The sequence below is a fragment of the Equus quagga genome, chromosome 7 (assembly GCF_021613505.1).
Source record: "Equus quagga isolate Etosha38 chromosome 7, UCLA_HA_Equagga_1.0, whole genome shotgun sequence".
NCBI classification, from domain to species: domain Eukaryota; kingdom Metazoa; phylum Chordata; class Mammalia; order Perissodactyla; family Equidae; genus Equus; species Equus quagga.
Window position 1 is genome coordinate 24,741,221 of NC_060273.1, and position 24,761 is coordinate 24,765,981.

The 24,761-nt window shown below is 37.4% G+C and overlaps 1 protein-coding gene across 2 annotated transcripts in view; it reads left to right on the plus strand.

Moving 5' to 3' along the window:
- The window catches only part of LOC124242811 (S-adenosyl-L-methionine-dependent tRNA 4-demethylwyosine synthase TYW1), a 213,546-nt gene extending 189,046 nt beyond the window's left edge, over positions 1–24,500 (plus strand). For both annotated transcript variants that reach the window (XM_046668117.1, XM_046668119.1), the window contains exon 16: positions 23,296–24,500. In XM_046668117.1, coding sequence (XP_046524073.1) covers positions 23,296–23,517 — 222 coding nt within the window. In that variant the 3' untranslated portion in view covers positions 23,518–24,500. The remainder of the gene's footprint in view (positions 1–23,295) is intronic.
- The last annotated feature ends 261 nt before the right edge of the window (positions 24,501–24,761 follow it).

The window sequence follows — 24,761 nt, forward strand, 5'->3', positions numbered from 1 at the left end:
TGGCTCTTGTAACCCTGGCCCACCCAGCAATGGTGATAACACCTAGAAACTCAGCCCCCCTGGCAGCAGTGGTGCCACCATGCACGGAAAACCTGGGAGCAGCAGTGTAGATGGCACATGTGGCAAGAGCACCTGAGGCCGTGAGGAGCCCAGTATTGTCAGCATCAGAGCCCTTGACTCCAGTTCCCCTCAGCTGCAGCAGCACCTGCAACGTGGGCCCCCGACCTGCAGCAATGGCACCTGCAGACCCAGCAACCTTCGAAGATATGAATGTAGAAATGATTCAGGTGGAAGAGGAGAACTAAGATTTTTTCAAAATGGAGAAACTCTACTCAAGAATTATGTGACTCAGTTAGGAAAAGCAACATAAGGGTAATGGGTATCCCACAGGGAGAATGGAGCAGAAAGCTTATTTAAAGCAAGAATACCTGAGAAGTTCCCAAACCTGAGGAAGGAACTGGATGTACAAGCACATGATGCTAATAGAACACTTAGTTATCTTAACACAAAAAGACCTTATCCAAGGCACATTATGTTAAAACTGTCAAAAGTCAGTGACAAAGAAAGAATATTAAGGATGACCACAGAGGAAAAAAACCAATAGCCTACAAAAGAAGCCCAGTTAGGCTGTCAGCAGATTTCTCAGCAGAAACTCAACAGGCCAGGAAAGAGTAGAATGATATATTCAAAATATTGAAAGATAAAAACTGTAAGCCAGGAATACTGTTATCTGCAAAGGTGCTGTCAGCAGAAACAGGGAAATGGAAACAAGATGCTATCTCATCCATGTGATCTTTTATACAAACGTTCAGAGCAGCCACAAAACATAAAAAGAATGAAGAAATTGAGAAACACATCACAGAAAACCAAACTGAAATGGCAGACAGAAGCACAAGGAAAAAGAAACAATGAAAATATAGAGCAACTAGAAAACAAAAGATAAAATGGCAGTATTAAATCCTTATATAACAATGAATACCCTAAATATAAATAGATTGAATTCACCAATTGAAAGACAGAGTGGATGGATGGATTATAAAACAAGACCCAACAATATGCTGCCTTCTGGAGATCCATCTCAGCTCTAAAGGTAAACAAAGGCTCAAAGTGAAGGGATGGAAGATGATACTTCAGGCAAATGACAACCAAAAGAAAGCAGGTGTAGCTATACTTATAGCTTCAAGCCACAAAAAGACAAAATAGACAAGTAAGACAAAATAGACTTCAAGCCAAAAAAGATAAAGGGAGACAAAGATGGACATTATATGATCGTAAAGGGGACAATCTATCAAGAAGACAAAACATTTGTTAATATATATGCACCTAACATAGGAGCACCGAACTAAATAAAGCAACTATTAACAGACCTAAAGAGAGAAATTGACAGCAACAGAATAATACTAGGGGACTTTAATACCCCACTTACATCAAAGGATACATCATCTAGACAGAAAGTCAACAAGCAGACATTGGCCTTAAGTGAAACACTAGACTAGGTGGACTTAATAGATATATATAGAACATTCCATCCAAAAGCAGCAGAATATGCATTCTTCTCCAGTGCACATGGAACAGTCTCAAAGATAGACCACATGCTGTGAAATAAAACAAGTCTCAATAAATTTAAAAAGACTGAAATCATATCAAGCTTCTTTTCTGACCACAGTGGTATGAAACTAGAAATGAACTACCAGAAGAAAGGTGGAAAAGTCACAGATATGTGGAGACTAACCAACATGCTACTGAACAACTATTGGATCAATTAAGAAATCAAAGGAGAAATCAGAAAATACCTGAAGACAAATGAAAACACAACATACCAAAATCTATGGGGTGCAACAAAAGTGGTACTAAGAGGGAAGTATGTGGCAATACAGGCCTACCTCAAGAAACAAGAAAAAATCGCAAATGAACAATCTAACACTATACCTTATAGAACTAGAAAGAGAACAAATGAAGCCCAAAGTCAATAGAAGGAAGGAAATAATGAAAATGAGTGTGGAAATAAATGAAAAAGAAACTAAAAAGACAATAGAAAAGATCAAGGGAACTAAGAACTGGTTCTTTGAAAAGATAAACAAAATTGACAAAGCCTTAGCCAGACTCACTAAGAAAACAAGAGAGACACTCAAATAAATAAAATCAGGAATGAAAGAGGAGAAATTACAACGGATACCACAGAAATACAAAGGATTATAAGAGAATACTATGAAAAGCTATACATCTAAAAATTGGATAAACTAGCATAAATGTATAAATTTTTAGAATCATATAACCTCCCAAAACTGAATCAAGAAGAAATAGAGAATTTGAATAGACCAATCACTAGTAAAGACGTTGGAACAGTAATCAAAAACCTCCCAAAATGCAAAGGTCTAGGACTGTACAGCTTCTCTGGTCAATTCTACCAAACATTCAGAGAAGATTTATTACTTATCTTTCTCAAACGCTTCCAAAAAATTGAAGAGTAAGGAACACTTCCTAACTCATTTCACAAGGCCAGCGTTCTCCTGATATCAAAACCAGACAAGGACAACACAAAAAGAAGAAAATGACAGGCCATTATCTCTGGTGAACATAGATGCAAAAATCTTCAACAAAATGTTAGCAAATTGAGTACAACAATACTTTAAAAGGATCGTTCTCCATGATCAGGTGGAGTTTATTCTAGGAATGCAAGGATGCTTCAACATCCACAGCTCAATCAATGTGATATACCACAGTAACAAAATAAAGAAAAAAATCACATGATTATCTCAATAGATACAGAGAAGGCATTTGACAAGATTCAGCATCCATTTATGATAAAAACTCTGAATAAAATGGACATAGAAGGAAAGTACCTCAACATAATAACGGCTACTTATGACAGACCCACAGCCAACATCATACTCAATGGTGAAAAACTAAAAGGAATCCCTCTAAGAACAGGGACAAGATAAGCATGCCCACTCTCACAACTCTTATTCAACATAGCATTGGAGATTCTACCCAGAGCAATGAGGCAAGAAAAAGACATAAAATGTATCCAAATTGGAAAAGAAGTAAAACTGTCACTATTTGCAGATAACATGATGTTATATATAAAAAACCCTAAAGAATCCACCAAAAACTATTAGAAATAATTAGCAAATACAGTAAAGTTGCAGAATACAAAATCAGCATAAAAAAGTTGCATTTCTATACACTAGCAACAAACTAGCAGAAGAGAAATGAGGAATACAATCCCATTTACAATCACAACAAAAAAAAGTAAAAGCCCTAGGAATAAATTTAACCAAGGAGGTGAAAGACCTGTACACTGAAAACTTACAAGACATTTTTTGAAAGAAATCAAAGAAGACACAAAAAATGGAAAGAGTCTGTGCTCATGGATTGGAAGAATTAGCATAGTTAAAATGTGCATATTATTACCTAAAACAATTTATAGATTCAGTGCAATCGCTATCAAAATCCCAATGATATTTTTCACAGAAATAGAACAAAGAATCGTAAAATTTGTATAGAACAACAGACCCCGAATAGCCAAAGGAATCCTGAGAAAAAAGAACAAAGCTGGAGGTATCACACTCCCTGATACCAAAGTGTACTACAAAGGTAGAGTAATCAAAACATCGTGGTACTGGCACAAAACAGACGTGCAGATCAGTGGAACAGAATCAAGAACCCAGAAATAAACTCACACATTTATGGACAGCTAATTTTTGACAAAGCAGCCAACAACATACAATGGAGAAAGGAACGTCTTTTTAATAAATAGTGCTGGGAAAACTGGACAGCCACATGCAGATAATGAAATTAGACCACTGTTGTACACCATACACAAAAATTAACTCAAAATGTATTAAAGACTTGAATGTAAGAACTGAAACCCTAAAACTCCTAGAAAACATAGGCAGTATGCACTTTGACAAAGGTCTTAGCAATATCTTTTTGGTTATGTCTCCTTGGACAAGGGAAACAAAAGAAAAAACAAACAAATGGGACTACATCAAACTAAAAAGCTTCTTCCAGCAAAGGAAATGCTCAACCAAACAAAAAGACAACCTACCAGTTGGGAGAAGATATTTGCAAATCATATATCCAGTAAGAGATTAGTATCCAAAATAAATAAAGAACTCATACAACTGAACAGCAAAAAAATGAACTACCCAATTAAAAAATGGGCAGAGGATCTGAACAGACATTTTCCCAAAGAATATGTGCAGAAAAAATACATACATGAAAATAATGTTCAATATTACTATTAGGGAAATGCAGATCAAAACCACAAAGAGATATCACTTTACACCCATCAGAATGGCTATTATTAAAAAGACTGGAAATAATAACTGTTAGAGAGGATGTTGATAAAAGGGAACAGTGATATACTGCTAGTGGAAATATAAATTGGTGCAGCACTATGGAAAACAATATGGAGAGTCCTCAAAAATTAAAAATAGAACTACCACACAATCCAGGTATTCCGCTTCTGGATATTTATTCAAAGAACACAAAAACACTAATTCAAAAAGATATATGCACCCCTGGTTTTTTTTTTTTTCAGCCTTGTTTACAATAGCCAAGACTTGGAAGCAACCCACGTGCCCATCAAGGGATGAATGTATAAAGAAGATGTGGTATGTACATAGAATGGAATACCACTCAGCCAAAAGAAAAGATGAAATTGTGGCATTTGTAACAAGATGGATGGACCTTAAGGGTATTATGCTAAGTGAAATAAATCAGATGGAGAAAGAGAATTACTATACGACTTTACTCATGTGTGGAAGATAAACAAACACATAGGTAATGGAGAACAGATTGTGGAAGGGAGTGAGGGGAGGGCAAAAGTGGCAAAGGGTTACATATGTACTGTGACAGATAGCAACTAGCCTTTTGGTGGTGAACATGATGTAGTCTATACAGAAGTCCAGATATAATCATGTACACTTGAAATTTATGTAATGTTATAAACCAGTGTTACCTTAATAAAAAATATTTTTAAAAATGTAAAACTTCACTGCATGCAAAAAAAATAAGTACCCCTTTAAAGGTACTAAAAGCAGAAATACAGCTAAAAGACAAAGGAAAGAAACTGAAAAAATCGAAAAGCAAAGCAAAACCTATAGACTAGATGAATCCACAAAACATAATTTGGTGCATAAATAACTGAGAGTGCATATCGACTGTACAACCTCCTCATTGTTTATGCTGCCAATCCCAAGCCTGCTGTTTCTCTGCTATACTTTTGAAATATCTCACAGAACATTCAAGAGAAAAAACATTTCATTTGCTTTGTAATGGCCTTCACAATCAAGTCCTTTTCAGCTTCATTTCATGTGCACTCCCTGGTACTTTACAAGGCACTGCCATGTTGTTTCTTTTTCCTCTGTGCATGTCCCCAAGATACGTCTTCTGGCAGAAATGCCCACAGTACCTCACCGCACCCCAATTGACCGGGCGAATTTCTGCTCTGTAAAACTGTAGAAGAAATATCTCCTTGGAGACCACTTCTCTCAAATCTGTATGCACATATATAAAGCTGCCTTCTCTAAAAAGCTGTGGGTTCCTGGGACACAAGGACCATCGTCCCCAGCACTTCCTGGAGTACCTACAACATTTTAGATTCTCAGTGTTTGCTTAGTGAATGAACCACCTCTTCACCTTCATCTGCTTTCCTTTTTAATTGTCTTAATCAGAGACATTGTTCCATCTTGCTCATTTTAGTACCTTCCTTCCTTCTTATCATTCATGCACTCATTTATTCAATAAATGTTTATTCTACTGAGTTTGCTATTTTAAAGGCCATTAGTGACCTGCTAGTTGTTAATCTAGTTGTTTTCTCAGTCACCATTCCTCTCTCTTTTTCAGCAGCATGAACTGATGCCCATCCGTGTTTGTTGCAAGTCTGTCTTATTATTGTACTATATATTTTTTCTTTTAGCAAAGTTGACTAGCAGAAATAAGAACACTTCATAAAGTGGAACATTGAAAATCCCCCAATTGTGGCATTTCTTTCTTTACCCTCTTCAAAAATTTGAAATTTCCTCTGATCCAGGATACTGTATAGACCCAAATGTAAGGTAATCTTAAAAAAAAATTCTCAGCATTGGTTGAATACTTACATTTAGATGACCTTTAAAGATCCTACATTAAATTTGTGAGACTTTCACAACATGAAATAGCCTCTGGAGAATCCATTTAATATTTATTACTCTGTCCATACCCTGTGGTGTTTTGCAGTGCAGTGATCTTGTCATTGCCATACCACATGCAAAGCACTTCTTAATTCTTATAGTGGAATAGTTTTTGCATGGATGATTATTTTTATTATCTCTGCAGAACAGTTTTGTCATTTAGAAGTGATGTTTAGACTCTAGATAAAGGAGTTTCTGCTATTGATGAGAGGCAGGCTCCTTAGTGGATAGGAAAGTACATGGGAGTAGAAAGTTCAGTGAGTTTCTCTGACTTTGAACAAAGGAAAGACGTAATAGACTCACATTAAGATGAATAAGTCAGCATATTTTTGTTCCAAAGTTGAGCTAAAGGAACAAAGACATGACAACAGTTGCCTGCAGGAGGCGGTCTACAGGAGGAGGGCGGACCTGTGTGCTTTGGAGGGGGCACTGGGGATAAGAAGTTACAGTCAGCCCTCTGCTTTTGGGTTTCCAGTCTAGCAGCTTAAATGTAACCTTGGTCCTATCAGTCTGCAAGCCATTAAGGCCCTGGTGAATCCAATACATTTTGATCATTTTAGTTGAGAAATAGTTCCTTCTACATATTGGTGATATCCTATTAAAATATATCACTGCCTGTGGAAACCAAGTGGTAGGTTATATATATATATAGCTTGCAGAATCCATATAGCATTGTTTTGAAACTTAATTCTTTACTTTGTAAAAGCATGGACTTTGTGTTTTAGAACAGTTTCAATTTACAGAAAAAGCGTTTCTGTATACCTTGGATTTGGCCTGTTGTTAATATCTTACATTGGTGTAGTACATGTGTTACAATTAAGGAACCAATATTGATACATTAATTATTAACTAAAGTCCCTAGTTTGTTTAGATTTCCTTCAGTTTTACCTAATGCCCTCTTTCTGTTCTGGAATCCCATCTAGGATAACACATTACATTTAGTTGTCATGTCGCTTTAGGTTCCTCTTGGCTATGACAGTTTCTCAGATTTTGATGATATTAATGGCTTTGAAGAGTATTCATGAAGTTTTTTGTAGGATGCACTACTACTGAAATTTGTCTGATGTTTTTCTCATAAGACTTGGGTTATGGGTTTTTAGGAGAAAGGTCACAGAGGTAAAGTGCCATTTTCATCACATCATTTTAAGGATGCATACTATCAACATTATTTACAACTACTGATGTTGACCTGGATCAGCTAGCTGAGGTAGTGTTTGTCAGGATTCTCCACTGTAAAATTACTCTTCCCTTCTCCCTTTCTGTACAGTGTACTCTTTGGAAGGAAGCAACTATATGTAGCCCATATCTAAGGAGTGAGAGTTAGGCTCTATATCTTTGAGGGCGGAATATCTACATAAATTATTTAGAGTTGTTCTGCACAGGTTTATCTCTTCTTCCCATTTATTAATTTATTCAATCATCTTTTACATCAGTATAGACTCATGGATATTTATTTTATACTTTAGGTTGTAATCCAATTCTACTTTCTTTTGCTGAAATTGATCTAGCTTTAGTCATTAGGAGCTCTTTTAATTGGCTCCCATGATCCTATGAGGTGCTCCCATCAATGTGGAGGCCGGGGGCAGGGGGCGGTATTTGTTTTTATTTGTTTTGAGCACTTCTTACTTTCTGGTGCTACAAGATGCTCCTGGCTCCTCTTGTATATTTATTGCCCCATTCCTAGAATCAGTCATTTCTCTCAGAAGCCTTTGTTCATTTTATTGGAGAATGGTGTTAGAAACCAAGATGTGGGTGAAAGTGTGCTTGTTGCTACTAAGGTGTCATTTCTTTTAGGCCCTCTCAGATGACAGAGCAACGAAATATATGTGTGTATACTAACCTTGTATATGCACATGTCTGTAAATAGTTATATTTCTAACCATTTTATATGTATTAAGCTAAGCATACTGATGTCTCAAACTCTAATCCATTACCACATGAATCATTATAGCCTCCTCTCCTTCTTATTTGTAAGTTCTCCAACAATGAGAAGCCTAGCTCCAGCTCCTGTGATAAGTCATCTATTTACTTAATCATTCAATTCCAGTATACATGTATTTCAGTATCAGAATTTTCAACCCTGGAATACAGTGCTGATGTGTAGTTCCTTTTCCCTTTAGTCTTACAGGTTCCACTCATTTCCAGAATTACTTAGGTCAGCACCTTTTCCGCTCCCTTCCCATTATTTCACACATTTGTAATTTAGTTAGGTTCTCTTGTCACAGTCTCCACCTCTTCCTGGGAGTCTCCTGACTTCCTACGTGGGTTTTTTTTTCATTTGCATACTTTAAGGTTCAGTATTTGTGCTATGAAGTTCTGTAGGCTTTGAGAAGTGCGTAATGTCTTGAAGATGAATGAACATCTTTTCTTATGCTTATTTGCCATCTGTACGTCTTTGATAAGGTGTCTGTTCAGATCTTTCACCCATTTTTTAATTGGATTTGTTGTTTTCTCATTGCTGAGTCTTAAGAGTTTTTTAAATATTTTGGATACAAATCATTTATCAGATGCATTTTGCAAATATTTTCTCCTAGTCTATGACTTAACTCTTTATTCTCTTAACTGTGCTTTTCTTAGAGCAAACATTTTTAACTTTTAAAAAGTGCAGCTTATCAGTTTTTTCTTTCATGGATCCTACTATATCTCCAAACTCAAGGTCACCTAGATTTCTTCCTTTGTTATCTTCTAGAATATTGTATACTTTTATGTTTAAGTCTAAGGTACATTTTCAAAGCTGTAAGATCCGTATCTAGATTTCTTTTTTTTCCCTGGTCTTTCTATTCTGTTTCATTGATTTATGTGTCTCTTCTTTCAACAGTACTATGCAGTCTTGATTTCTGTAGCTTTATTCTAAGTCTGAAGTTGAATGGTGTCAGTCCTCCAACTTGTTCATCTTCTTGACTATTATGTTGGCTATTCTAGGCCTTTTGCGTTTCCATATAAACTTTAGAATCAGTTTGTCAGTACCTACAAACTAGCTTGCTAGGATTTTGATTAGGATTGCATTGAATCCACAGATCAAGTTAGGAAAAATTGACATCTTGATATTGAGTCTTCTGATCCATGAGCATAGAATATTCCTCCATTTAATTAGATCTTCCATGGTTTTTTTCATCAGAGTTTTGTATAGTTTCATCAAACAACTATATGCAGAGTTACTTCTTGCATATAGATCCTATACATGTTTTCTTAGATTTATGCATAAGTATTTCATTTTTTTTTTTTTTAAAGATTTTATTTTTTCCTTTTTCTCCCCAAAGCCCCCCAGTACATAGTTGTGTGTTCTTCGTTGTGGGTTCTTCTAGTTGTGGCACGTGGGATGCTGCCTCAGCATGGTCTGATGAGCAGTGCCATGTCCGCGCCCAGGATTCGAACTAACGAAGCACTGGGCCGCCTGCAGCGGAGCACGCGAACTTAACCACTCGGCCACGGGGCCAGCCCCAAGTATTTCATTTTTGAAAGCTAATATCAATGGTATTGTGTTTATAATTTCAAGTTACAGTTGTTTATTGCTGGTGTATAAGAAAACAGTTAGCTTTTATATATTAACCTTGTATCCTGCAACCTTGATATTAGTTCCAGGCAGGTTTTTTGTTGTTGGCTGATTCTTTGGGATTTTCTACATAGATTAATCATATCATCTGTGCATAAAGACAGTTTTATTTCTTTCTTCCAAATCTGTATAGCTTTTATTTCCTTTTCTTGTCTTACTGTGTTAGCTAGGACTTCTAGTATGTTGAATAGTAATGGTGAAAGGAGACATTTTTACCTTGTTTTGAGATAAAAAGCATCTAGTTTCTCAGCATTGAGTATGATGTTAGCTGTAGCTTTTTTGGTGATGTTGTTTATCAGGTTGAGGAAGTTCCTCTCTATTCCTAGTTTGCTGAGAGTTTTTACTCGTAAATCTATTTGGATTTTTGTCAGATACTTTTTCTACAACTATCATGATTATATGATTTTTCTTCTTTAACCTGTTGGTGTGATGGATTACATTAATTGATTTTTGAATGTTGAACCAGCCTTGCATAGCTGGAATAAATCCCACCTGGTCATGGTGTATAATTCTTTTTATATATTGTTGGATTTGATTTTTACATATCTGATAGTTACTCTTGGTAGTTCATGATGTTATTGTTCTGTAGTTTTTCTTTCTTGTAATGCCTTTATCTTGTTTTGGTAATAGGGTAATGCTTCTCTCCTAGAACATGTTAAGAAGTTTTCCCTCTGCTTTTATTTTCTGGAATAGTTAGTGGAGGATTGATATTATTTCTTCCTTAAATATTTTGTAGAATTCACCAGTGAACCTGTCTGAGACAAGGAACTAGGAAACTGTCAGGCCACTCCTCACATCCACCTGTCTGTTAGTCTTTCTGACTGCCTCCCTCCCTTTTTCCTTTCTCCCTCTCTCTCTCTCTCAGTTTCTTTTACTTCTTCATTTTCATATCATCTGGTATGGCTGCTGATACCAGCTCAGCTCAAGCATTCACCAGCACTTGGAATCTCAAGTGCCAAATTCACAAAAGGGAACTCACCTGCATATAAGATCATATCGTCTGCAAGTAGATATCATTTTGCTTCTTCTGTTCTTATTTGGGTGCCTTTTCTTTCTTTTTCTTGCCTAATTGCTCTGGCAGGACTTCCAGTAGTATGTTGAATAGAAGTGATGAAAGTGGGCATACTTGCCTTGTTAACTGTTCTTAGAGGAAAAGCTTTCAATTTTTCACCATTGATATTCACGGTGTGTTTTCAAATATGGCTTTTATTATGTCAAGGTAGTTTCCTTCTACTCCCAGTTTGTTGAGTGTTTTTATCATGAAAGGGTGTTAAATTTTGTCAAATGCTTTGATATGATCATGTGGGTTTTTTCCCATCTTTCTGTTAATGTGGTGTATTACATTGATTGACTTTCATATGTTGAACCATCTTTGCATTCCAGGAATAAATCCCCACTTAGCTATGGTGTATAATCCTTTTACTATGCTGTTGAATTTGGTTTGATATTATTTTGTTGAGGATTTTTGCATGAGTGTTCATGAGGGATATTTGTATGTGGTTTTCTTTTCTTGTAGTGTTTTTGTCTGGCTTTGGTATACAGGCTTCATAGATTGAGTTAGAAAGTATTTCTTCCTCTTCAGTTTTTGGAAAAGTTTGAGAAAGATTGGCCTTGTTTAAAAGTTTGGTAGAACTCACTGTTGAACCATCAGGTCCAGGGTTTTTCTTTATTGGGAGATGCTTGATTACTTACTCAATCTCCTTGCTAGTTATTGATCTATTGAGGTTTTCTGTATCTTTGTGATTTTGTCTTGGTAGGTTTTGTATTTCTAGGAATTTTTCCATTTCATCTAGATTATCTAATTTGTTGGCTACAGTCATTCATAGTGTTCTCTTTTAATCCTTTTTATTTCTGTATAATTGGTAGTAAGTCTACTTTTATTTCTGATTCTAGTAATTTTTTACTAGAATCTTTTCCCTTTTTTTCTTAGTCAGTCTAGCCAAAGAATTGTCAATTTTGTTGATCTTTTCAAAGAACAAGCTTTTGATTTCATTACTTTTTTTCCCTTCTCTTTTTCTGTTCTCTGTTTTGTTTATCTCTGCACTAACATTATTTCTATCATTATGCTAGCTTTTGGTTTAGTTTGTTCTTTTTCTAGTTCCTTAAGTTGTAAAGTTAGATTGTTGATTTGAGGTCTTTCTCCTTTTTTAAAGTAAGCACTTATAGCTATAAGTTTTCCTCTTAGTACTACTATTACTATGTCCCATAAGTTTTGATATGTTGTATTTTCATTTTCATTAGTATCTAAGAATTTTTTAATTTCCCTTGTGATTTCTTCTTTGGTCCATTTAAGAGCGTTTTGTTTAATTTCCACAAATTTTTGCATTTTCCAGTTTTCCTTCTGTTATTGATGTCTAACTTTATCCTGTTATGGTTGAAGAAGAGACTTCAACTGTATGATGTCTGTCTTTTAAAATCATTTAGACAATTTGTGGCCTAATATATGGTCTATCCTGAAAATGTCCCATGTACACTTGAGAAGAACGTCTGTTTTGTGTCTGGGGGCAGAATGTTCTTTATATGTCTGTTAGATCTAGTTGACTTATTGTATTGTTCAAGTCCTTTGTTTTTTTACTGACCTTCTGTCTTGTTCTATCCATTGCTGAGAATGAGGTATTTAAGTCTCCAACTATTATTGTAGAACTCTGTATTCCTCTCTTCCATTCTGTCACTATCTGCTTCATATATTTTAATAGTCCGTGATTGGGTACATAAATGTTCGTAGTTGTTATATCTTCTTGCTATATTGAACCTTTTATTAACATAGAATGTCCTTCATTTCTTGTAACCATTTTGATTTGAAGTCTATTTTGTGTGATAATACTATAGCCACTCCTGCTCTCTTTTGGTTACTATTTACATGGAATATGTTTTTCTGTCCTTTCACTTTCAGCCTATTTCTGTGTTTGGATAGAAAATAAGCCTCTTTTAGACAGCTAAAGTTGGATTTTGGTGGAGTTTTTTTAATCCATTCTGCCAGTCTCAGTTTTTTGATTGGAGAGTTTAATCCATTTACATCTCTGTGATCAGAAGCAGCCAATCAATGATCAGAACACAGATCCCCAGTATTTGGAGGACTAGGGTCCTTACTGCTCACCCTGTCTCCCAAGGCTGCATACAAGCTGCTCCAGGAACATGTTCACGGCTGCCTGCCATGAGGGTGGGGAGTGGGAGATGGGTAGCTGCTGCCAATCTAAACTGAAATTGACTGCAATTTATAGTCCAAACTTTCCCATCAAAATTGCAAGCCTTCAGTAGATTTCAGAGTTCCAACATAGTTAGATCAGACAGATTCTGCCAGTATAATTTTTGTCAGGGTAGGGACAAGTGTTCCTGATCCTTCCTACTTAACCATCTTCCCAGAATCCTATACTCTTACGTTTTTTAAATTTATGCTTAGTTTAATTCTAAAGTTAATCGACATTGCTATCCTCCTTCAGCACAATACCAGGACTTCCCAGCACTCTTTCCTGCAGTTAGTGCTTCTTTCGATAGATCTGGATAGATCCCACATTCTTGTTCCCCTTTGCTTCCTGCCTCCCACTTCTTCCTGCTGGGTGCAGTTTCCTTCTCACTGAAGTGAGTGGTAAATTTCATCTTTTTTTCCCCTGAAACATCTTTGTTTTACTTTTACTCTTGAACGATAGATCATCAGAGTAGGAAACTCTAAGTTGAGGTATTTCCTCCTAGCACTTTGAAGATACTATCTTCTTATCTTCCAGCATAATCTTTTTGCTATCTTCCAGCATCTTTCCTCATTGATGAGATGTCTTCTGTCATTCTTTAGTTTTAGTGTCTGCTGATAAACTCAATAACCAATAACATTTATTAAGGTCTCTTTGGTAACATTGTACATGCCTTAATTCATTTAATCCTTACAAAAATTTTGTGAGTCATAAATACTGTTTTTCTTCATATTCCAAAGGAGGAAACTCAGGCTAAGAGAGTACATGTCTTGTCCAAGGACAAATAGGGCACAGTTAAAATTCAATCCCATATCTTTCAAAATGCAAAGTCTACTTTGGATCACAACACTGTACTGTTTCTCAAATGCTACAGACAAGATAGGGAAAGAGAAGTGTTGATTGGAAACAAGCTGCAGAATCCTCTATCCCAGCTCACCAAGCAGCTGTCTCTTTGATCTCCTCCAAGATCATCAACTCTGAGAAGGTTTTTGCCAGTTTTGAGACCCTGTAGGTAATTAAGCACTGATCACAGAGGGGTCCCTCTTCAATATATAAACTTGCAATCTGTAAAGGGAGGGAATGAAGAGCCATCACCTCCCCGTGCCTTCCTTTCTTGGAGTAAGAAGGGAATGGTGTGTCTCCATTTAGGTTTTGTGCAGTATTTTCTTAACAAGACCTACTGACTGAATACTTTTCCTTTGGTGTTACATGTGGAATTCACTCTTATCAGAGGCCTGAATGCTCCCAGTGATTGCTTTCAGAGAAATGTCACAGAAAATTGGCATTTTAGTGACACTGCTGAGAGGACTTAGCTCTACTTCAGCAAAATTGGAGATTAAGATTGAAACTCCAGAAACTGAGTTTCCAGATAAAAACATTTTTTAATTGCACTTGGTCATATCTAGAATTCAATCACATTGTTGTAGTTTTGTCTCTCAAAATGGTGCCCCAGGCAGCTGTGCCATATGAATACGCTTGTCACCAGTTAACTCAGAAAAGGGTGGCAGGCAACTCTGCTCCGTGTTCCCCTGTTGCAGGCAATCAGGTGCACTTTGAAGTCTGTCTTTGTGATCTTTGCCTCCTCTCACCCAAAGAGCAAACAGCACAGGCAAGAACAAAACTCATAAATCTGAGAAATTCAAAAAGCACTACTGTAACACTCTTTTTTTGTATTCCAAAAGCACTTCTCCCTCTACCTCCCTCTAACTTCCTCTGCTTCTTTCAAGTTAACATGTACTTCTGAGTTATGAAAAAATCTAGCAGAGCCCCTCTTCTGTCCTTTAACCAGAACTTTCCCGCTTGTTTGGTTTGTAAGTATTACTGTAGGTTTGGAGGACCCAACTAAAAAATAATTGATACTAAGATCACATAAAAGCCCCTCTTCAGTGTGTGAAAATGAAAATGATATGTATGATTCTTATTTTTGTATTATTCTACTGTGCTCGTTACATATGGGCTTTGAGGTCTGATTGTACAGTAAAGGATTAATTTTACGTAAAGAAAGGGCTGACCTTTGCCCTCAGCTTCTAGGAGGTGATCTCTGAGCTCTTGGAATGTCCTGCCTGATAAGAGTGTCTTTGTTTATCTGGGGGCTTTGGGACACACTAGATAGTTTACACTAAGCATGTGATGTAGGGTGGGGACTTTGGGCTACACAGTATCTGCTCAACTCCCACAGAGGCTAGAAACTAAGTGAGCCACTTGGCAATCAACCATGTCTAGGTGACCATTCTCAATAAAAACTCTGGACACCAAGGCTCAGGTGAACTTCCCAGTTGGCAGCACTTCATGTCTGTTGTCATATGTCACTGCTGGGTGAAGATAGCACTGTCCAGGGCTCTACTGGGAGAGGACAACTGAAAGCTCCGTACGTGGAACTCTCCTAGACTCTGCTCCGTGTCCCTCTTCCCTTGGCTGATATTTAATCTGTATCCTTATGCTGTAATAAGCCATACTATGTGCGAGTAGAACAGCTTTCAGTGAATTCTTTGGGTCCCCCTAGTGAATTGTCAAACCTGAAGGTGGGCCGAGGAACCCCTAAATTTGTAATTGGTGGCAGAACTGGGGGTGGTTTGGAGACTCTTGAACTTTGGTATATCTGTTTTCAAATCCCAGCCTCACCATTTCTCATTTTTCTTATCTGAAAAATAGGGGCAATTCTGTTTACAGGGTTATTTTGATGGCTACAGAAAATGATGTTTATAAAGCGTCCAGAATAGTGCCTTGCCTATCCACAGGCTCTTAATGAAGGCTCTTCCCTAAAGCTGTTGATCATTTTATTGTTCAGTAAAGAATACTACAGTATCAGGTGGAGGAGTGTTTGTACCAAATACCTCCAAAGGTGATGTTAATAAATAACTTTTGATTTGCTCTTTTCAGCTCATATGGAGGATTTCCTCCTTTTTTTAACTCTTGGATGTATAGAAATATGATGCCTTTAAATTGTTAGTACTTTTCCAGTAACTACATGGTATTTATAATTTAAAAATTGGGATAACTTCAGCAGAGCATGGTTGAAGCAGGGGATAGGGTAGGCCAAATGGTAAAAATTTTTATTTGTGACGTTTTGAGTTTGAAGTAGCTGTGGATCTTCTATATAGACTTGTCTATATGGATGATACAGTGAAACTGATGGGAAGTCAGTTCTTCATCTACACAAAAAGAAGCCACGTGCTTACCTAGGCTGTTAGGAGCCAGTTTTCAAATTATTATTATTTGAAGGGATGAAAGCTGTGTAAATAAAACAGAACCAATCAAAGGCAGAGCAAGCTGCCTTTGGAGATCAGCATATAAAGCTTTTGGTTCCCCTGCGTTTGCCTTGGAGCAGACATTCTCTGTTGTGCTGTACTTGGATAGAGAAATGATTAATAGACAGCGTGCTTCACCTGAGTGGGCTCATCGTTTAGACTTTATGCTGAGAAATGTTGAAGTCCACTAGGAATTTGGAATATACAGATTATTTTCTGTAACTTTTAGATCAGTTAAACAGAGTTAACCTAGAAATACTATACATAAGTAAGTCTAGGAGTAAAAAAAAATTTCTCTTCACGTTCAGAAATACTTGAAAGACATGATGATGATTATTAGTTCTGTCATTTTTCTGATTTGACAGCCAACAGATAGCGTGGGATAGTGTAATGACCATGGGCTCTTGAACACCCTTGAATTTGAATCTTGGCTCTTCCACTTACGGAGGATAGACACCTTAGGATAGAACACAGATAGTGTGTGTTTGTTACTTAGCTTTTTTGGACTTTTGCCCTCGTTTTAAAGTTGGGAATCCAACCGCACATGTTAGTTAAGTGGAATACACAAGTGCCTAGTACACAGTAGGATACTTCAAAAGTATTTTTCACTACCTCTCTCATGCAAGTATTTTCCTTTCCTCCATCCTGCTTTGTTGGCTTAGGTTGTTGATAATAGACTCTTTCCTTGCTTGGATGGATTAATCATTACTATTTTAAACTTTTATTTTTTGGTTTTATCAAAATTCTTATGATTGCTGTTTGTTTCCAGCACAGTTTTTGGTTTCCTTAGAGTTCATATTTATCTTATTTTTTCTTTGTTTAGATTTCTATGTTCTTTAGTTAAATCAACTCTCCGGCTCTGCCATCATCTGTATCTCCTCTCAGACTTTCATATGTGTTGGGTTTTCTATCAGATTCATCTTTTTAAAGGAGACTCTCCAGAGGCAGCTTCTGACTCACCCACTTTGGGTACACAGGTGTCATACCGGGATTTCTTTCACCTCCCCGCTGTATGAGATATCTTGTTTCTGGGATCACATTCTCTTTTTGATTTACTTTCTCATTCAGGCAAAGCATCCTCCAGTAGTTTCCTGAGACAGGGTACGTAAGAGGTGCAATTCATTGAGATCTTGAAGGTCTAAAAATGTTTTTATTCTCCCAAATGCTTGATTGATAGTTTTGCTGGATATGGAATTCTAAGTTGGACTATTTTCCCTGTGCAGTTTGCGCCACTGTCTTTTAGTGTATAGGCATACCTTGGAGATATTGCAGGCTCAGTTTCAGACCACCAAAATTAAGCAAATACTGCAATAAAGCAAGTCACGTGAATTTTTTGGTTTCTCACTGCATATAAAAGTTATGTTTGGGGGCTGGCCCAGTGGCATAGCAGCTAAGTTCACGCACTCTGCTTCAGCGGTTTGCTGGTTCAGATCCCAGGCATGGTCCCACAGCTTATCAAGCCATGCTGTGCCAAGCGTCCTCCATATAAAGTAGAGGAATATGGCCACAGATGTTAGCTCAGGGCCAATCTTCCTCAAAAAAGAAAGTTATGTTTACACTATACTGTAGTCTAAGTGTGCAAAAGCATTATGTCTAAAAAACAATGTACATACCTTAATTTAAAAATACTTTGTTGCTAAAAAATGCTAACTATCATCTGAGCCTTCATTGAGTCGTAGTCTTTTTGCTGGTGGGGAGGGTATTGTAAAAAACGCAATTTCTGGAAGACACAATGAAATGAGATGTGCCTGTAGTTGTTGAGAACTCTGAAAGCATTCTGATTCTTAATCCTTTGTATATGACCATTCTTTCCTTGTTTCATTTATCTTTGTCTCCATTGTTTGAAACTTCACTGAGATGTGCCTCAGACAGGTTTCTGTTTTTTATCCATTGTGGCCCCCTTTAATCTGGAAACTCATGGCCTTCACTTCTTAAAATTTTTCCAGAGTTATTTTATTGAGGATTTACTCCCTCCTATTTTTCTCCTTTATTTCACAAACTCTTATTATTTTACAATTGGGCCTCTTGGGCAAGCCCTTTAATTTTTTTAATTTTTTTTCTCCTAGTTTCTATCTTACTTTTTTACTCTACATGCTAGGAAATTTTTAAAATTTTATTTTCTTAACTTTTCTCATGAATCCTTCATTTCTGTTCCTATAGTTTTAAAAATCTAAGGTCTTTTTATTCTTTGAGTGTTCCTTTTTCTAGCATAGCTTTTTTTATGGATACAGTATCTTCTCTCATTTCTTGAGGATAAGTTGTTTTAGGTTAGTTGTTTGGGTTTTTATTTTGTTTTGTTTTGTTTGTTGTTTTCTCCCTGCATAGTATCTATTTATCTGTTACTCTTTTCTTTTTACTTTTATCTCTAGTTAGAAGGATGGTTAGTTTGCTGCTCATATTTAAGTGGGAGATTGAAAAGCATATTGGGAGTCCTAAGTGCATAGGTGGGGTTTGACTTTATCTTAGAGAAATCCAGCTGGGTTATTTCCTTAGGGAACCCAAACAGTATCTTTCAGTCAGTCTTCTGGGGCTGGTCAGAAGGTTCTTGGAATTTTCCCCAACTTGAATGGTACCAGAGGTCGGGAAGCAGGTATGGAATGATAGGGCTGTTCTAATCCCCCATTATCAGTATAATAGCCCTGTCCTCCACTCTACTTGATATCCCATTGTCCGTAGATTTTCTTTTGTTGTCTTCTGAGAATAAACCTCCTGTCTTCTGTTGGGTGTCAGGGTGTAGGCAAGGCAGCTGCTCAGCTGTGTCAGGAACTTGGGATTCTATTTCTTAAATAGAATGTAAACCTATCTTTGGGTTTTTTGGGGGGAAGCTTGGTGTCTTCTCTACCCTCACCTCTGAGGGTGACTGGTGCCACCAGTTTCTGAGCCTTTGGGGAATTGTGAAGCATAAATTGGGTTGAATCTTGTCTTTATTTGCTAGCTTAGGATTCAGCTCTTTTGGGTCTGCTAAGCCAGTTATTGGTCATTTATCATCTTTTTAGCTTCTAAAAGTTTGATACTATTTTCTTCTCTCCTGATCTCTTTGGTTTTATAGGTTATGTATCTATTGCCTTTACTGTCATTTTAGTGAAATTTCAAGAAGAAAGGAAAGTAAATGTATGTGCTTAATCTGCCATCTTTAATAGAATCTTTTTGAACATTCAAAATAACGAAGAACCTATGTTGTCATTATTCTGCGTAGGGAGATTTTTCCCTGTATGAAAGATGAGAAATAATGAGAACAAGACCTCGTGTGTAGCAGTTTGCGTGTTCTGGATGCTGGCTCGTCTGGCCAGCAAGGCCACAGATCCTTAGGAGCCTGGCTTTATTGAGGCAGGGCTGTACCTTGTTGTGCTCATGCTGTGGTTTTGGGATCATCTGTGACCTTTTGAGTTTATTTGTAATTCTGCAAAGATTTGCCTCTTCCCTTGCTGTTGGATTTGAGGAGTTCTTGAAGCAGGAGGACCTCATGTCTCAGCATACTTAACCTCAAATTTTGTGATTTGGGGTTTTATTCCTCTGGTTATGCAGCTCTGTCTTTCAGCATTATTTTTGTGCCAGTCATACTAAGATTTGCCCTTTTAGCTTCTGCCTTTTGCATGAAACAGTTAGAGTTTTTCTGAGCATGTTATTCAATGTGATTATTCTCAGATTGTCTTAAGAGGGGCATACATAGATTCAGTTTTGTTGAAGGGAGCTGATAGCTCAGCATTAATTTAAGAATAACCTACTCTTATAGTCTGAATTTTTTTATGTCCCTTGAAAATTCAAATGTTGAAGTCCTAACCCCCAGTGTGGCTTTATTTGAGATGGGGCCTCTAAGGAAGTAACTGAGGTTAAATGAGGTCATAAGGGTGAGACCCTGATCTGATAGGATTGATGTTCTTATAAGAAGAGATCCAGAGAGCACCCCCCCTACACACACCCACTGCCCCCCACGAAAAAGCAATATGAAGCCATAGTGAGATCGTGGCTGTCTGCTGGAACCTTCATCTTAGTCTTCTGGCATCCAGAACTGTGAGAAAATTAATTTCTGTTGTTTAAGGCACCCAATCTGTGGTATTTTGTTACGGCAGCCCAAGCAGACTAGTACACCTACTGTGTGTCACGTTTACTTGGTCTTCTCATTTGTTTTCCTAGACAGTGGCAATCAGAGTTATCAGTTGTCAGATATTAACTTAGAATTGTCATATCTGTGCAACTGATTTCTCCCATTTTAAGCCAGCATAGAGTTTTGTAGTCAGAAGACACCAGATCTTCTTCAAACTGTGTTAGAATTAGGAAATCAATTTAATGGATTGCAGCCAGCAATTTTTTAAATGAAATGCATTGCCTATAGTTTTGTGAAAATTATGTTTCCAGAGTATGTGTGTGTGTTCTAGATTGAAATTTAAAATGTATTTCTTACTGTAGGTTGTGGTAAAAAAAAAAAAAAAGATTTTAAGTCTATTGCACTAGTCCAAGGTAATTTTTTGGTCCATCTTATTAGACTATCCATGGCAAGTCATTACTGTTAGAGTTTGAGGGGGAAAAGAACACCAGGATTGTGAACCCTGAGAGGTCAGACTTCAGACCTAGAGATCCAAACTCAAAAAGAGAAAGTCGTAGGGAAGAGGAGACTATGGTTATCTGTTTTACTCAGCAAGTAAAGCAAGGAGCCCCCCAAAGGATTCTTCTAGCAGGACCAAGCTCCTGGGGGGTGGGTGTGATTTACTCTTTCTCTGTACTCCCAAAGTGCCTTGTGCATAGCTGCGTTCACTGCACACACCACGTTATGTTATAATTATTTTTAAAATGTCTGACTGGGCCAAGTCCATAGTTGGCACTCTATAAATGTTAATAGCAAGGAGGAATAAAAAGTAGGCATCATTATCAGCCTCATTTTACTGTCATACACGTTAATGATGATTACTCCTGCACTAGTTGGAAAGTAACCCCACTTCCAGTCACATGTAAGTAGCAGGCCTTCTATCATGAATACACTGTGAAAACAGTCCATACTATTCTGTGGAGCCAATAGGAGAAAAATTCCATCGTGTCTCTCAAGATGTCAGTGGAACAGGTGGAAATGGTTTTCGTTATGTGGTCTTTTAGCTTTGTTCAGAGGTGAGGAGGAAGAGCCTAGGCCCTTGTATGTCCTAAGTGATGGTATAAATTACACTAAGTCAGTTGTATTCACAAAGCCAGTAGTCTTAGCAGGGTAGAGTGGAATAAGGGAGGTAACTACAGAAACAATTATAATATGCTGTCAGACAAGTTCGGGTTACAGTGAGGTCTTGTGGCAGGGGAACTGTCATAGTCTAAAGGGATTTGGGAAGACTTACCAGAGCAAAGGACATTTATGAGGGGACCTGTGGCATAAGTAAGTGTTACTCAAACAGAGGAAACAGCATGGGAGTCACATGAAAGGTGGGCAGCTCATGAAGAGCCTCCCGATAGAGATTTGATATTTAGACTGTATGTTCTAGATAATGGGGCTCTGTGCTGCTGTAGGCATAGTAATCTCAGGTAGTCTGAAGAAGTTGGAAGCAGCCAAAACTGGAATCAGAAGATCAATCAACCGGAAGCCTGTTGCTGAGTCCCAGAAGTAAGGACCCGTGTTAGGGCAGGGTCAGGGCACCAGCCATAGAGATGCTGCTAAGGAAGAAACGATGGCGCCTGGCCGTTTTTTGACGTGAGGGGCCAGGGAAGGGGGGAGCGCCTTTGACTCTAGTTTTGAGTCCCAGCACCTAGGGATGACAGCAGTTGCCTTCACAGTAATAGAAAACGCTTGGGAGCAGTCAGTCTTGAGAGGGAAAATGATAGAGAGATGGGGAGTTTACATCTTGGGTTGTAGAGTTCATAGAGCCCTTGGGGCACCATTTCAAAGAATGGTCTTCTTATAAGAAAATTTCTCATGATTCATACATAGACTAAGCTTTTCTACTTATTTAGCATTTTTTTCCCTAGAAAGCTCTTAGCTGTTGGGTAAAAAAATCAGATGTCATTGAAATTCAGCATATTTTAATATTCCAAGTCCAGGAACCTATATATTTTCAGTATTTTTCTCAGCTAGAACATGAAATTTTTACTTAACTTGGCTCATAATAAGGGTTTTTTAAAAGATAGTGGCATAACAGAAAGAGTTTTCTGTTTATAAATCAAATGTCAATGTATTAGACATTTACACGAATGAATGCCAAATAGGTGCTTTGAATTAAAAGCCCTTCGCAGGTCAATTAGTTGTTCCTTCAGAGTGTCCTCAACTTACTTTCTGTTTTCTTCATTCCTGGTCGTTATTCTACAGTGACTTTTGAGAAACAGTTTTCTTAAAAAAGTACAAATTGGATTGATCCCCTTTATTGAAAATTTTTTTTTAAATGATTGGCACCTGAGCTAACATCTGTTGCCAATCTTTTTTTTTTCTTTCTTCCCAAAGCCCCCCACTACATAGCTATATACTTTAGTTGTGAGTCCTTCCATTGTGGCATGTGGAACACCACCTCAGCGTGGCTTGATGAGCGATGCCATGTCCACACCCAGGATCCAGTGAAAACCTGGGCCACCGAAGTGGAGCGCACAAACTTAACCACTCGGCCGGCCTCTGAATTGAAATTCTTATAAGGCTTTCTACTAATGAGATACTGTATCCAGGTTAGGCTACAAAGGCTAGTTTGAGTCATTAAGTTAGCATTTCAGAATTAGAAGTCATTGATTAAAGCTTCATTAATAACTCGAGCAAAGTTTAGTAATAAGAAGGATTCCACTAGGTGCTGCTAACACAACTATGAAAATTCATACCAGATGAAAAGTGGCAACAAGAGGAATTAGATTAGCTTGGCCATTAACACATGATTATGCCAAAAAATGTAATTAACCCTCTTTCAATGATACTGCTCAGGATAAACTTGACTTTCACTCGCAGGATGTATTCTTTATTCAGCAGTTGAGCCTTCTAGGTCTAGTATGGCCGCAGTCCGAAGGGAAAAGAAACTCTCTTGACTGTAGTACATTCTTCTTTGATATGGAACCATATCTGGAGCATGAAAGAGTTTTCTTTAAATGATAGGGAGAAAAGATCAGGCTCATTCTTTATTTATTTGATATTATTTTATGAATGTTTTTACTTCAGACCTGATGACATTTTTCTTTTTCAGTTTAAGATTGATAGAGAATGGTGGACATGGATCAATTATAATCGCTTCCAGGAGCTCATCCAGGAGTATGAAGACAGCGGTGGATCAAAAACTTTCAGTGCAGAGGATTATATGGCTAAAACTCCTCACTGGGCTTTATTTGGTGCCAGTGAAAGAGGCTTTGATCCCAAGGACACGAGATATCAGAGAAAGAACAAATCAAAGGATATTTCTGGATGTTGAGATTATCTGACTTTAGGATACTGAAGGACAAAAACTGATGGCCTCAGAAGGTTCTGAGACTCCACTGTGGTTTTTCCAAGGACAAATTAATACAAATTATATTTCATATAGAGGGGACTGTAAGGCAGAACATGGGAGTGCAAGTCACATCCTGGGGTTGAGGAAGACAGCATCCACGCTTTGAGTGCCTGGAACTCAGCCTTGCCATTTCTTTCCAGAACTCAGTCTCTTTCCTGATTTTACTTCTGAGAGGAAAATCATTTTGGGGGGGAAGTACACACTCATTATTAGAATGTAACTGACAGTTTTGAATTATAATTAGTAAGCCTCCCTAGAATGCTGTTCAGCCAAGTGTTGTATGGAATTGAATATCTGTTCCTCTTCCCCTCATGGGCTTTTGGCCTTTGTGGATTGTACTCCCTGAGGTAAGTGTATCTGCTCCCTTTGAAACCTCCAACTTTTTTTTATATCTTAAGATAACGCCTCCTGAAGGTAATTTAAGTTGTCATAATTCTCAATTATTTTTAAATGCTGCATAGATTACTTGAAATTTTTGCTTAGCGCCAACCCTTTAGAAATTGAGTTGGATCTGAAACTACCCTGGATCTCATTTTGTTGCCATACAAATTGCCATAGAAGGTAATAGATGGGCTGGATTAGAGTAACAGTTCTCTTCTGTAAGAGGAATTGCTATCTGATGTCATTGAGTAATTAGTCTCACAAACTGAAATAGTACATTTTGCTTTTTGTTTAAAAAGTCAGTGTTTAAGCCTCTTCCTGCTGCACACGTACCAGGTCTCCATCTTCTTCCACGCCTGTAGCCCCAGCTGCTTTATGCAATCTGTTCTTTAAGGTTCAGGGTTTTCTTCTAATTGGAAACATCATTAAGTACACAGTAGTTTTGGGGTTTTTTTAAGTACCATAGTTATTTTTAAAATTCCTTTATCCTAAAATACTAATTAATAAAAGATCTTTTGTAAAGACTTAGAACACAGATTTTCTTTTGCATGTTTATTTTAAAGATGCTTCTCGTTTTATAGTTCTAAGCCCCATCAGGCCCAGTTCCTCCTTATATATCAGCTATTTTGTAACACCCTCTGTTCTCTGTGGAAGTAAAATTCATATATAATATAATCTACCTACTCATTTAGTTGAAAACTGGGCACCGTATTTATTTCTAAGTGGTAGAGTCAAAACATTTCTCTCTGTTGTAACATAGGATGGGATAGTGACAAAGTGTCACT